The sequence below is a fragment of the Neofelis nebulosa genome, chromosome 2, assembly GCF_028018385.1.
Source record: "Neofelis nebulosa isolate mNeoNeb1 chromosome 2, mNeoNeb1.pri, whole genome shotgun sequence".
Lineage (NCBI taxonomy): Eukaryota > Metazoa > Chordata > Mammalia > Carnivora > Felidae > Neofelis > Neofelis nebulosa.
Genome location: NC_080783.1, coordinates 171,349,063 through 171,364,814, shown reverse-complemented (window position 1 = coordinate 171,364,814; position 15,752 = coordinate 171,349,063). Strand labels below are relative to the sequence as shown.

The 15,752-nt window shown below is 41.3% G+C and overlaps 1 protein-coding gene across 4 annotated transcripts in view; it reads left to right on the top strand.

Moving 5' to 3' along the window:
* PATJ (PATJ crumbs cell polarity complex component) overlaps positions 1-15,289 on the top strand; it is a 366,822-nt gene extending 351,533 nt beyond the window's left edge. For 2 of the 4 annotated variants that reach the window (XM_058717189.1, XM_058717187.1), the window contains exons 43-45: positions 5,216-5,322; positions 8,725-8,866; positions 13,398-15,289. In XM_058717189.1, the coding sequence (XP_058573172.1) occupies positions 5,216-5,322; positions 8,725-8,866; positions 13,398-13,544 (396 nt within the window). In that variant the 3' untranslated portion in view covers positions 13,545-15,289. The remainder of the gene's footprint in view (positions 1-5,215; positions 5,323-8,724; positions 8,867-13,397) is intronic. The other 2 variants (XM_058717188.1, XM_058717190.1) reach the window with 2 other exon arrangements.
* The last annotated feature ends 463 nt before the right edge of the window (positions 15,290-15,752 follow it).

Sequence of the window (15,752 nt, the reverse complement as noted above, 5' to 3'; positions counted from 1 at the left end):
TTGAAGATTTACTTTTAAAAAAAAATGAGTAAACTTCCCATTAGTCTGTTTGCCTTTGCCCTTCTTCAGAAAGTGTAAATAGACCTTTCCCAGCCTTACCTCCATGCCGTTTGGTCCCTGATGTTGATGAGGGAAGAGCACTTCAGAGGCCGCGCTGAACACTCATAGGCCACATCTCCTTGGACTTGTACCCGGCTGAACATACATACCCTTCCAAGATCAGATTATGGTCTTTCCTAAGTCAATCCCTGGGAAGACCAATCAACTCTGAGACCACGATGGTTAATGCAAATGCCTTGGGCCTATAAAGTCTTTCTGAGGGTGATGAGTTTATTCTCTCCTTGCCTTCCTACAAAAGACTGCTGTCAGTGAAAATCCTTCACATTTCCCACTAGCTTCTTGGCTTCCACTCCTACAAAATAGGAGCTTGCACAGCTCCAAGGATCCTAGGTAATTCTCTAGGATTTAATGTTATCAGTGGCTGGGAGTGGCCTTTTTATTTCAGGGTTGGCATTGAGCAAGAGGCCTTCAGATTTGGAGGGATGTGAGTTTTTCTGTGCGATGGTGCTGTTAGAAGTGTTTTTATCTTCTCTAGCTAGATAAAAAAAAATTAATTTTTACCCAAATAGAACTGTGACTTTGGTTTCACAACTTATACGGTTGATTTCGTGGACTCTTGAAAGGGTATTCTCTTTCTAAAAGTTAAAAAAAACTGTCCTTCTGGAATATCCATGGGCATATGTCTCCCACGCCCTGAGCCCTCTTCATATAGTATCCTGTGAGGGTGAGGACATTTTTCCACCTGTTGCCAAGCACACATCCAGATGATCTACTCTATTTGCAACTGCTTGTTCAACTATCTCTCTGCCCCCTTCCTCCTTGACACCATATCTAGAGTTTACTTAATCATATGCACTGTGAGTCAGATTGCCTGGTGTGAGGGTCCAAGACCATGTCTATACCCTCACACTGCCCAAGATTCTAGAATAAAATGAAATGGAAGTGAATCCAGCTTTCACTCCTTAACTGACCTTGAGAAAGTTACTTAATCTCTCTGCTCCAGGTTCCTCTGCCCAACATACGGAAACAATAGTGGTACCTACCTGAGTCCGTAGGGACTCAGGAGAGTGTTTAGCATAAAGTAAGTGCTCAGTATATATTCATTAGTTGTGGTGCTGTTATATATTAGACAAATGAGCAAATAAAGGATCAGGTTGCCATCAAAGGTTGGCTTTTGAAAGTACCTTAGAAAAAACAGTATTTGTGGTACCTGACCAGCTCCCTTGGTGGAACATCTGACTCTTGATCTCAGACTCACGAGTTCAAGGTCGTGACTTAAAGTCTTTAAGTTGGGCATAAAGCCTACTTAAAAGAAGAAAAAATAGTATTTTACTGACTTTCTTCCTTAGCCCCATAATGGGTGGATTGTTTCACGGTCAACTGAGAGTACAAGTCCAAATTCCCACCGAGTATAGGAATCTCCTTTACTCTGTCCCGAATTGATAGATTTTGAACCTCTATTTGAATGCTTGCTTTGGCAAGATGCTCATATCCTAACAAGCTGTGCCATTCCATTCTGTAACTACCTTATTAGATTTTTTTTTTCCTCTTTAACAGGACCCAAAACCAATCTGCTTGTAACCTCCATCAGTCTCACTCTGTTCCGTGGAAATTCAGAAGATTGAGTCCCATAATCCCTATTCCTTAAGAAGGTTTTGGGTTCATTCACTCCACAAATACTCATTAAACAACTGTTATGTGCCAGGCATGTTAATACTGAGAAGCAGTCCTTATCCTCATGAATCCTGTGATTGAGGGAGAAAGACCTGTTAACAGTCACACAAATATGTCTCATTGCAATTTGTGAGAAAAAATTCTTATGGATAGGAAAGCAGGAGAAATTAAAACACTGGTGGTAAAGAAGGCTTGTATACGGAAAGTGACTTTTTAAGTGAACACCAGGCAAACTGGCTTTTTTTGGTAGGGTAGGGGGAGGGGTGGGGATTCTGGACAGAGAACTGGAATGGGGATGGAATGGAAGGAGATAATGGGATTAGAGGAGCAGGACCTCGTAGGGGAGGACCTTTGTGTTTATAATTAGGAAGTCTGGATTTTATTCTGAGTACAAAGAGAGACCACTGGAAGGTTTTAAGCAGGGAGTGCCATTATCCATTTTATGTTAAAAAAGATAACTGGCTGTTGTATAGAAGAGATTGAAAGAGGATGACTGGGGATGCTGGTTAAAAGGCAGTTGGTGTTGATGAATTGATTAGGATGGTCACCACAGAGGTGAAAAGAAAACAGATTTGAGAAGTACTTTAGAGGTAGGATCCAGAGGACTTGGTGGTGGATTGCATATGGCAGGTGAGAGACGGATGTATCAGGTTGATATTCAGAGACAGTACCTGTGTGGTTAGCATCCCGGCATCTTTTCTAGTTGGACAGTCGTCACCAGCCAGAAATCAAGTATTTTCAATACTCCACCTAGTGCATTTCTAATTAGGTAGCCAGAGGTGCCATTTACTAAGAATTTTTCAAATTCATTGAAAAATGGTTATTGAATCAAGAGTTTGAATTTGTGTTCATCATAATAAGCCTTTGAGTTGTTAAAATGCAGATGATGAATTGGCAAGTGGATGTAGCCGACTAGGCTGGGAACTGTCAGCACCTTGTTGCCATTTAAAGCTATGAGAATATATACATTGTCACCTAGGCCCTGAGTGTGCATGTGGGAAGGGGGGTACAGGACTGAGCCACAGGGGCCAATAGAATAGCCAAGAGGTAGAAAAGTGGGCCCCAGCAGGGGCGCCTGGGTGGCGCGGTCGGTTAAGCGTCCGACTTCGGCCAGGTCACGATCTCGCGGTCCGTGGGTTCGAGCCCCGCGTCGGGCTCTGGGCTGATGGCTCGGAGCCTGGAGCCTGTTTCCGATTCTGTGTCTCCCTCTCTCTCTGCCCCTCCCCCGTTCATGCTCTGTCTCTCTCTGTCCCAAAAATAAATTAAAAAACGTTGAAAAAAATAAATAAATAAATAAAAAATAAAAAATAAAAAAAAAAAAGAAAAGTGGGCCCCAGCAGCATGGGGAAAGCCAGAAAGTGGGTCACAGAAGTTTAGGTCCGGTGGCTACTTGAATGGAAGTTTAGGGATAGCTGCTGGAATGGAGTAGTTCATGAAGATGGTGTAGGTTAGAATTACGGAGGTCACATGCAAAGACAATTTCTCCAATACACTTGCTGTGGGGAGAGTAAAAAAAAAAGGGCTGTTGGAAAGTAGAGGGGCTCTTGTGGTCAAGGAGAATCTGTTTCTTCCTCTTTCTCTTATCCTAAATATTTGCCCAGTTCATTCAGACATTCTGTATAGGATGGCATTTCCAGAAGATTCCATAACTTGCACACAGCCATGTTTTCCCCGGAATAGGATACTTCACCAAAATGTGTTCTCACTCTGCCAGGACTGCCCTGTTGCTTTCCTTGTTCTAAAAACTCCATTAACAGATACAGCTAAGTTTAGCAATTTAGGCAGCCATGCCCTCTGTTGGCTTATTCTGAAACTGCAGTCAAATCCAGTTCTTTGCATTGCTCTCTATACTTGTGCACTGAGTATTATACCCTAGAAGAAGAACCACTGATCAGAAGCAGGGGTAGCCCAGGAGCTCTTGAGAAAGAAGCTCTGATAACTCGTAGAGGTGGAAGACACCTCCAGGCTTAGCATACAAGGCAGGCTTTTCTGATTCCCATTCAACAGATGAGCAAGCTGAAACTCAGGCACAGCACCATTTAAATGACAGAAACTGAACTCATTGAACCTCCGTCCTAGTACGAGCTGTTGGAGCTATACCATATTTCTCTTGAATACTTTTGAATGCTATTTGCAAGATTACAGATACATAAAGTGTTTACATGTCATGTACTATACTTTTGTCTGGAACCATCTAAAAAAATAATAGGGAGTCAGATATTCTTTCTTTCAATCACCAAATATTAATTGAACATCTATATGCCAGGTACTGTTGAACATAATGAGGATACAGTAGTGAATGAAACGGACAGGCTTCCTGCTCTCATACTCTCATATGACGTGACAGGGAATAAATAAATAAGGTTAAAAAATATATAGTTTATTAGAGAGTATTATTGTCTTTGCATGTGACCTCTGTTTTGTTCTTTAAAACAGAAGAATCAGAAAGCAAAGGAGGGTATGAAATGTTGGGCTGGTTGTTGGCATAGAAATTTTAGTTACAGTCTCCAAGGTCCTGAGGGAAGTGAAGGAGCTAGCCATGCAGACACTGAACGCAGAATGTTCCACTTGCAAAGCGCTGAGGTGGAGATGCCTCTGGCACGTTAGAGGAACAGCACGGAGGCCAGTGTGGCTGGAACCCAGTGAATGCGGAGGAAAATGTTAAGAGCTGAAGGCAGAGACATAACTGGGTAGGTCACCTGCAGATGACCTTGTAGATCATAGTAAGGACTTGAGCTTGTGATCCTAGGAAGTTGGGTTTCCTCTGCTTTAAGTTTTAAGCAGAGTGAAATAATCTGTGTTTAACAGGACCATTCTAGCTGCTAAGGACTGAGTGGGGGAGGGGCGGAAGCAAGGACACAAGCAAGGGGGCTTTTGTAAAACTCCAGGCAAGAGATGATTCTGTAGGAAGACCAACAGCACTTTATGAGGACTGAATGCAGGTTGTGAGGGAAAGAGTAGTCAAGGATGATACCAAGGCATTTGCTGAAACTGACAGAATGAAGTGGCCATTACCTGAGATGAGGAGGGTTATGGGAATAAAGGTCAGTGTTGGACATCCCACTAATTGGTGACTGGACATATATATAAATCTAGAGGTAAGAGGTGGTGCTGCAGATGCAGGAATTATCATTACGTAGATGGTATTTAAGTTATCAAGTGGAATGAGATGAGATCAGAGGCGATAACTAAGGGGATGTTTAGATGGGAGAGATAAGAAATTTAAGGACTGAGCCCTGTGGCACTCTAATAGAGGCTTAGGATATATGAAGGAACGGCGGGCAGGTAGAAAGGAAACCAGTAAAGTATGGTGTTATGGGAGCCAAATGAAGAAAACCATTTGAGAGAATAATCCATTTGTGTCAAATGCTGCAGGTCGTCTGAATAACATGAGGATGAGAACCAACCATTGAATATGGTATGGTTTCTCCAATTCTCTCCTGATTTACAGTGGATTTTCTTGCTCTAATTTTTCCCCCAGGTTGTAGCAGATATCAATATAAGCGCCATAGCAACTCAGCTTGAAAACATGTCTGCGAGCTACCATCTTGGTTCTCCCACGGCTGAACACCATCCAGAAGACACTGAGTGAGTATTCTAGATGCAGAGTGCCTATTACATGTGTGGGCAGGGCTCAGTGAGACCTTTTCCAGAATCTAGAGTGCTCTCTAAGGAAGAGGAGGGGGAAGTACATATTACCTTTTCTAACTCCTAGAGAATCTCCAGAAACACACCAAGGTTTCCTGATATCTCACCAGCCTTTGCTTCACATAGGACTTCTTAACAGACTGCTGTCACGGGGCCTGCACACACACTACATCTGGTCACTTTGACATGGTGCCTTCTTCCCTAAGAAATCCCATATTTACAACCTGGGTGCACCCTGCTTTATTATGCAAAGAACTATGTTTTCTAAGCTAAAATCTTGTTCTGAGGTTAAATCTTACTGTTACAACTCCTGGCATTCTTCATTAAAACCAGTCATCGCGGTTAAAATTGTTCGTTAAAGCAGTGTTTCTCAAACTAGAATGTGCGTATTAAATATCTAAGGAGCATATTTAAAAATGCTAATTTCTCTGACCCCATTCTCAGAGATTCTGACTAGGTGGGCTACAGTGGGTTCCCCAGGGCACTTTTGCTACCCATAGGCCGAGGATCCATACTTGGAGAAATGTCGCCTGAAGTTAATGCTCTCGGTACTGCCAGTGCCTGGTCACCGGTATGTGCTCAGTAAATGCTTGTTGACTGATCTGAATGGTTCATTAGAAAGATCTGATGATCACCACCATTTCCAACTTTTTCCTGGTAGTTCACAGCTTACGTGACATCTTTGAGATTGTTTTTCTTAAGGAAAGGATATTAATCTTAACTCATTTTACTTTTTTCTTATGAAAGTAATAAATGCATGCTATTAAAATGTGACAAATACACAAAATTAGCACATTTTTAAGTTATAATGGCCCTTTCCAAAAAAAAATCAGGGCCCTTATAGGAAGAGTAGTTTGTGCATTTTTAGCATCATTTGATGTCCCTATAGAAGTACAGAGATGCCCTTATAATCTTGGTTCCTTTGGTATAATTTCACAGCTCCTGGCAAGTTGGGAACCACTAGCATAAAAGACTTTTTTCTTTTTTTTAATGTTTATTTTTGAGAGAAAGAGAGGCAGAGCACGAGCAGAGGAGCAGCAGAGAGGGAGACACAGCATCTGAAGCAGGCTCCAGGCTCTGAGCTGTCAGCACAGAGCCCGATGTGGGGCTCGAACCTACAAACTGCAAGATCATGACCTGAGCCAAACTTGGACACTTAGCCGACTGAGCCACCCAGGGGCCCCTAGCATAAAAGAATTTATAAATTACTTATAATCCAACCACTGTTAACTTTTGGAGATATTTTTATTAGTCTTCTATATGAAAGTAAATTAAAACTAATTGAAAATGTGAGATAAATGGAGGCAAACTCCATCTGATGAGTGGAACTGCATTCCTCCCTCTCCCCCTGAAAACAGGTCTTTAATAGTGAAGAAGCACAATATGAAGGTCTCTAATGATTTGGTGGCTCCCAGGGCCCAGCTCTAAAACAATACTTTGGACATCTAGATTCCCATTTCAATATGCTTAGAAATGGGCGGCTGTGTTTGCAAGAGGTAACATGAATCAAATTCACATCTGGCCAGTGGGCCATTACTAAGAATACTTACAAGGCCCCAAAGTCATGAAATGTAGAGCCTTACCCATGATGTCATTACCATTTGGCCCTAGGCGATAATTTATCATCAATTCAGCAGATATTTATTGAGCACCTGCCTAAGGTCAGACACTGTCCTGGATGGGGTTTGGGAGATTCAAACTTTGAAACATAAGTGAAGGCATTGCCCCAGTCCTCAAGGAACTGCCAGAGAATTGGAAAAACAGGCCCCTGAATCCATGTTTGTAAGAGTTGATAAGCATAGGGGAGCTAAGTTCCATGGGAGAGATAAGTGAGCACAGGGTCCTGTGAAACCATGACAGGGTGGCACAGCTCAATTAGGGGGTACACTTGGACGCACCGATGCTTCAGCTTAGTTTTGAAAGAATTGGAATAAGCAGGAGTGGCATTCAAAACACTTAGCACCTTATACGGCATGGACATTCAGCAATTACTAGGGGTTGCCTGCTGGAAACAACCAGTAAGTACATCGATAAACACCCCTATCGGTGTGAACCAGCTGAAAATCAACCCTAAGAAAAGCCAGGCAAAATTGAGGCGGGAGAGAGGGAAGAATACTCTAGTTAGACAGAATAGCATATTCAAAGGTTGCTTATATCCCAGTTTTGCAAAATTCTCTAAATACACGAGTGGCTGAGTTTGTATCACGTGGCTCTGTGTCCCACACACACATGCTGCCACAAAACAGGTGAGGCTGCCACGATACAAAAATGAACCTCCTACAAATAAGATGGCAGGGTCTGGGGTACCGGAGTTCCTTCAGGTTTCTACTCTTTGGACAAGGGCATTTGGGAAGAAGAAATTGGCATTAGATAAGCTTAAACTACTTGAGCCCACGTAGATAATTTAATTTTTAGCCATGTTGTTTCTAAGAGAGAAGACTTCCACACTGGACGAAACTTTGAAAATCTAAATTACCCATTTGAAACAGATTGCCCTTACCCATTTTGCTTCTCCTTGGCTTCTTTCTTCTCTCCTGGACTCCACTTCTCACGTACATGGTCACGATCCTGAGTTGGTGACATGCACAGTGCATACTGCTGGGAATACTCAGATGACAGAGACGTGAGGAGTTCATGGTCTGGTGGAAGAGAAAGATGGCTAAGCGATCACGCCATCTTAGGACAAGTGCTATACTAGAAATCTGGACCAAGTGCAAAGGGAGCACAGAGGAGGATTGGCTAATTCTCCCAAGGGAGTCAGGAAAGCATCACACTGGAGATGGGCTTTGAAGAAGGAGTTCCCACCCCGGTTCCCTAGGTGGAAGTGGTAGGTGAGGTGTGGTGAGGCTATTCAGGCAGAAAAGGAGCGGCAGTTGACTGAGCCATTGGGCTGCCATCACCTGTTCTGGAGAGAAGCCCACCTGTAGACTGGTGGTCTGCCACTAAGCAAAGGTGATACCCTACCTCTCTGTCCCCATGCACATTCTTCAAGGATATGGAGACCATTTCATTCAGCTTTAAACAGTAAGCACAGTAAGCATAAAAGTTAAAAGCCAAGCATACAGATGGCTGCTTTAACAACCTCGGCATCCTGACTTTCTTTTTCACTAAAAAACAGTGAGTTTTATGAAAGAGAACACCCCTTAAGACATCAAATCATTAAGACATTGGCCATTAGTCCTGCATGACACAGGAAATGTAAAAGTCAGTTTCTGATTGCTCTCTGAGAGTTTGATTTGATAAACTGGCCTTCATAGTTTCGCAGTATGAAAGTCTCTCTCAAATCTGTGTTCTTCCATTAAAATGAAATTCCCTCTCAATATCTATTCTTGAATTAAACAGCGTGCATTGTGTTTTCAGAACACCTCCACCTAAGATTATTACTTTGGAGAAAGGCTCTGAAGGATTGGGGTTTAGTATTGTAGGGGGTTATGGAAGTCCCCATGGAGACCTGCCAATTTATGTCAAGACTATATTTGCAAAGGTATTTTTTTCCTTTTTACTGTACTTTTTTTTTTTAACCTAGGTGAGATTTTTTTTTTAAGTGCTTTGCTTTGCTTACTTTTAGCTATACCTGGGTGTGTGCTTGTATGCTCATTGCATTTTCACCTTGTATAGGACATTCCCACAGCAGACTAGTGAAAAAAAAAAAAACTACAAAAGTCGATTTTACAGATTGTCTTCTTTCAACAACACAACATAAGGAGCAGTGCAGGGCTCTTTGGAAGCTGGCCTTGGAAGTGTTATTCCAGGCTAGAACAAAAGTTTGGCTTTCTCCTTCAAGAAAAGATGACAGCACAGGGCCGTGGCAGAAAGCTCTGCACAAGCCTCGGGTCAGTGCAGCATTAATGTCCGTACATCACCAGAAATCTCAGGACCCTTTACCTTAAGTTGCTGTCTCTCTCTTCCAGCCCTCTGCTGAGTACTTGCACGATCAGCCCACTAAATTAGACTCCAGCTGGATAATAGTGTTTTTCAGGAATTAAATATTCCAATACATCCTACTTGATACATAGGTCATGGTGTCCATTCCAACTGCTGCCTCTAGATGGCTCTTAGATAAGTTACTTTTAACTTTGTTGTGACTTTTAAAGTTGGAATTCAATTTTATTGTCAATTCTGAAGATCTCAGAAAAGGACTTAGTATTAATAGTACAATTTTACTCTTCATTGGTTTTATGACAGTCTTTTTTTATTAATTGATCCAATGGCCTCCTACTGCTGTTTCCTAAAGAAATAAAGGTCTTTAAGAGAATAAACAAGGTAGATTCTCTTTCTAGAAAGCTATACTCTACACTAAATAACAAGTTTGCTTTTACCTGTGCAGCTCTTAGCACCTGTTAATTGAGCCTAACCATGACCTGACATAATCCTTAAGTCATTTGGCATTTCCTTTTGGAACACATTAGGTAGCTGCAGATTTACCCACCTGTTTCCAATTTGCTAGGGTGCCTATTAAGGAGACATGTTATTCCCAAACACACACATCTGTTGACCTGGTGATGGGCAAAAGGGAAGAGGGAAAGCAGATCAGAAACATTCTGGATAGTGGTGCTGCCCCAGTCTAATAATTCCCAAGGTGGTAAGCCACTGAGAGACCCTCCTTTTCCTAAGGCAACACCATAAGTAATTGTGATAATTATTCTTTGGGTGCATTATTATACTTCGCTTTTATTTTTTTAAGTTTATTTATTTTTGCAAGAGAGCATAGGGGAGGGACAGAGAGAGAGGGAGAGAGAGAATCCCAAGCAGGCTCCGCACCGCCAGCACAGAACCCAATGCAGGGCTCGAACTCACAAAACCGTGAGATCACGACCTGAGCCAAAACCAAGAGTTGGACACCTAACAGAGCCACCCAGGTGCCCCTATACTCTGCTTTTTAAAAGAGCCACTATATAGATAAGAATAGTGTAAAACACAATCTACTTCCCTGCCTTTGCCTCTCTGTAAAGCCCTTCCAGAATGTTTGTAATTCCCTGCTCACTTCGTAACTGTAGGTAGATCAGAGGACCGGTTAGCTTCTCAGGCCTTTTGACCTGCAGTCCAGAGTTAGAAGGCCACACCAGCCACGCCCATCTAGACAACTCCTAGGTAGTGAGCCAGGGCCAGGCACCTTTTGTCGGGTCACCAGAACGTACAGTGGAGGATGAAATGGCCGTGCATTGCTGGTGGGTTTTTGAAAAGAAACCACCATCAAATCACAGTGGGACAAAGCAGTGGGGGATAATGAATGTGCTGCAGCTCCCACAGAATCTCTTTTCAAAGACCTTCACTGAAGATGCCATTTAGAAAGCAGCTATGCAAGTAGTAACATAGTAGGAAATATTGAACATCCCTGGTATGTTTTATTTTTAAGGAATAGACCCTTGTTTGTAAAGTAAGGCACGGCTAAATCTGAGAAGCCCAATTAAAAAAAGAGAAAGTTCTAAAGCCTTAGCTAATGGCCTACTTAGTTCAGTCTCAATAAAAGAATATTCTAGTGCAAACAATTATTAGTTCCATAGAGTTTATTATAATTCAATCTCATTTGATGGCTTTTTCTTTTTTCATTTGTTAGAGTGAAACCAGTATATCCAAATTTAAAAGTTTTCTTTAGACAATCAGTAAACCAAAATCTGGCAAAAGAGTTTTTCTCTCTTTTTTTTTAAATTTATTTTGAGAGAGAGAACCAGCAGGGGAGGGGCAGAGAGAGAGAGAGAGAGAGAGAGAGAGAGAGAGAGAATCCCAAGCAGGCCACACTGCCAGCCCGGAGTCCGACATGGATCTCAATCCCACAAACCATGAGATCGTGATCTGAGCCAACCAAGAGTCAGACACTTAACTGACTGAGCCACCCCGGCGCCCCAAGTTTTTCTTTTTTTTTTTTAATGTTTAGTCATTTTTGAGAGAGAGACAGAGTGTGAGTGGGGGAGGAGCAGAGAGAGAGGGAGACACAGAATCCGAAGCAGGCTCCAGGCTCCATCCCAGCTGTCAGCACAGAGCCCGATGCGGGGCGCGAACTCACAAACCACGAGATCATGACCCGAGCTGAAGTCGGATGCTTACCGACTGAGCCACCCAGGCGCCCCAAGTTTTTCTTTTTTTTAAATGGTGAAGTCCATCATAAAAATGAATTTTGATGCTAAGGTAAACATTTCCCCCATAGGAATTTGGAAGCTATAGAAACGATAGCTGTATGTTTTCCCTGTTTTTCAACAATGAACATATATTCTTAAAAATGTTTGTCTTCTCAAGTTTCTGAATCTCGGATGCCCACAGGGTGTGAGTTTTTATGTGACCTTGTTAGTGTCCCTAAGCTTCTTTTAATACTTCTCTTGCTCAACTAAGAAATAAATTTGGGAGGTCCCTGGGTAGCTCAGTCAGTTGAGGGTCCGACTCGACTTTGGCTTAGGTCATGATCTCATGGTTCATGGGTTCAAGCCCCAAATCAGGCTCTGTGCTGACAGCTCAGAGCCTGGAGCCTGCTTCAAATGCTGTCTTCCTCTCTCTCTGCCCCTCCCCCACTTGTGCATGTACACTTGCTCGCTCTCAAAAATGAATAAACATTAAAAAATTTTTGTTAAAGAATGTACAAATCGCAGAAAGTTGAAATGTCATCCTGTTTTGCATTACTGAAAATGAAAACTTGAAAAACTTAACATGCTTTAAAAAAAAAATTACAGATATCTGAGTTTCCTAAAGCCCTCAAATCTTAGCCTGTAACATTTAATAAAATCAAGTTTGCTAAGTAATTCTGATTTTATCCACAAGTTGTTTAATCTTGTCTGTGTTTCAGTTAACACACCTTCGTAAAAGAAAAAAAAAAGATTTGAATGAAGTTACAATTTATTTAATTTTAGTATTTCCCCCCAGTACAGACATGGTTTTGAATATTCTTTATTATACCAGAATTCCACCCTTTCCACGGTTTTGACAGTCTAGATAATTCACCCATCACCTCAGGACCTCCATGCTGCAGGTAGACCCCAGTCTCTGAAGCATTAGTTAGTGCCTCTTAGTTTGGCTTCTGAATGAGTCAGGACAGGGGTGCCTGTGGGCCTTAATTATTTTCCCCAACACTTCAACACCATTTAGAGGATTCTTCCAGCACCGATGTTTTAAGGGATTTTCACAGTTACCCCAACAGAAGGAGAAAGCCTCCTACAAATCTTTTCCTAGGTTTTTTCTTTCCTTACCCATCCAAAATATTTCTAGTAATATCATGGTATTTTTAGGTACTTGGCTTTAGAATTTAAAAAAGCCCAAGTTTCACTTGCTTTGTGCAATTTTGAGGAGCCAAGCATGACTGAATGTATAATGAAAGTAGTCATTTAGAACCCTAAATGATCAAAGATAAGCTGAAGCTTTTGAGTATGATATTGCAAAACTTCAGAGATGCTATACTTTGTGTATTTATATATAGAACAGCTTTATTGAGATAGAATTCACATACTATACAATTCACCCCATCTAGAGGCTACATCTTTTTTTTATTTATTTGAGTAATCTCTACACCCAACACGGGGCTCAAACTCACAAACCCGAGATCAAGAGTCTCATGCTCTTCTGACTGAGCCAGCAGACGCCCCAAGGCTACACTCATTTTTGACCAATCACTGCAGGGAAGATATCTTAATAATGCAACGGGAACCCTATATCATGATGGTGCTGGCAATAAGACTTAACACCAGATTCAGTTCTGCCTTTGTCAGTATATTAGGTATTCATGAATATGACATTCAAATTCCATTCAGTATGGAATATTGAAATAAGGTCCTACTCGTATTAAAAGAAATGTGAATGTCAGTACATTTCTACTAGTATGTTATTTAAACAGTGCATAATTATGGTTACTACTCAACCATTATTCAAATAACACATCCTACATTCTTAATTTTCTTAGTTTAAAAACATTACCTAGAAATAACTTTAACTGGTAGTTTTTAAAGTTACTCTTTTGATAAACACACCCTAATATTAATATTATTTGTTAACTGCGTGGTCCTGGATTAAACTGGAATGTTTCTTGTTTGTAGGGAGCAGCTGCAGATGACGGCCGGTTGAAGCGAGGCGATCAGATTTTAGCCGTTAATGGCGAGACCCTGGAAGGTGTCACTCATGAGCAAGCTGTGGCCATTCTAAAACACCAGAAAGGGACTGTAACCTTAACTGTGCTGTCATGAGCCTTGGGTCCTAATCTCAAGATAGGTATTATAGAATATCCATAGGAAGATGAAGCCCTGAGAGAGGATGAAAAGCAGCCTCCACTAGAATCCGCTTTCATTTCCCATCTCACCCTCTCTGCTCAGGAGAGGAAGCTAGATTTCGTGTGAATTTCCCAAATCAACCGTCACCTCTTGGTGGGGTTAATTTCCAAAACTCGAATGAGTCTTCTCTGATATGTATCTAACATCCATGTTTATCTACAAGTAGTAGCTGGTTCTGATTATATTTGCTGAAACCGAAGTTAACAACCCCTCATTCCTTGTGCCCTTCTCTGCCCATTCCTCCTCACTCAGAGGCTTAACAGCAAGCTCACTTGGCATCTGATGAACAGAAACAAACATTAAGCAACTTGTCGTCTCACTCATGATTTACGTATGCTAATTGTCTCTTCAAGTATGGCAGAAAATATTAGTAGTATAATTAACTTACCATTGATCCCCATGATAAAATACCCAGTTCTCCTATGGGAAATTACTGTGCTCTTTTCTGCACGACTTATAGTCAAGTAAGTCTCAAATTCGTTTCCCTGGCGGATCTTTATAAACTAGTCATTGGTGATTATGATGAATCAATATGCACACTGTAATGTGAAAACTCTGGAAGGCTTTCTAATTGTTTTCTTAGCTAAATAAATGTATACCACTGAGAAAAAGCACCTTATTCTCAGCAGGAAAAATTAGCATCCATGTTCTGAATTCTAACCATGCTAAATTACCTTCAAGTCCAGGAAGTTCATCTGGAGTTAATGGCATCTCAGTAGGCAGGCATCATTCCCACCCTTCAGTCTTCAGAAGACGAGGTGGAAGCCTGACAACCACACTGTAGAGATCGTAAGTCAGATGTGGCCTGGGTGGCCTTGGACTTGTGCAAAGTAGAGTGACAAATTTGAGTATCCTTCCCCTTGGCTCCATACCGGTCAAGCTAGCAGTACAATCTGTAGGAACATAGGGATAGAGCAACATGCTTAGCCGCAAAGTGACGATGGAAATGAACTCAGCCTGAGAATCAGTGATGGGTACTTGGCTAATGTTTCCTGATCGTCAGGAAGCCCCCCATCTGCCAAAGTTTTACACGCTAACAAAGCAACTACAGCAGAAAATACAAAAATACCTTTAAAGTTGAATAGGGGCATTCTTATGTAGGTATTCACAGGAAAATGGGGGAGCTGCTTATCAGTGAATAGTTTAGGTTCTTCTGTAAAAAATGTACCATAAAAGAGGGGTACCAGGATCAGTAATTGAAGTATTGTAGCATCTTTGAACTAAAACACTATGCTGCAAATGGTCCACAGTAATTGTCAACATGTAATGGGCTCTAATTTAAAATGTTATTTAATAATTACAGATTTTAACTGAGAATTATCTTTGAGTAGATGTAATCACAAAGTGCATTAACTCTTGTTGGAATATTTTGTGGCTATTCCAAAGTATAGAGTGCCTAAATCTTATGTTGGAAATGTCTTTCATGACTGGCATTAAGTTTTCTGAAGTTACATATGGCTTGTGGAATTTCTAATGTATCCAAGATGTGCAGTGTTATGAGGATCTTGTCTTTCAGTGCACAGGAAGCTATCGGCCTCAGAAGTTCTATGCTAATTGTACCTGTAAGAACCCCTGAGGCAGCCAAGAAGAAATGAAGCCCAAATAAAACTTGAAAATGCACCTTAAAATAAAAAGTAGGTGTGTGCATACACACACACCCACACATATGACTTTGTGTAATACTTTTGAAATGTGAATCTGCTTGATTTTGATGGAATGGCCGTTAAATATACATTTTGAAATAATATACTGTTGTGTCTCACACATAATCCTCTTAGGTCATGCCACTAGAAGTCTATTGATACAAGAATTGTGCTCTATATTCCTTACTGCAGTAAATTGACCAAAATTCTCATAACTGGTTCCGTCTCTAAGTAATTGCCTTGCCAAAAATGCTTCTTTGCATCAGAACTTACTGACAAGCCAAGAGACCACGAAGATGGGAATGTTTTGAAGAAAGTGGTTCTGTCATAGTGCATATATTGTTTTGTCCTCATCATTTGGGAAATCTAAGTATAGTAATTGGGGTTCTAGCATGAGAGGGAAGTAAATCAGGAAACATGAAACTGCTGAATGTATGTGTAAGTTGTATCCAAAGATTATAAATAAGTATAGTTGCCTAAA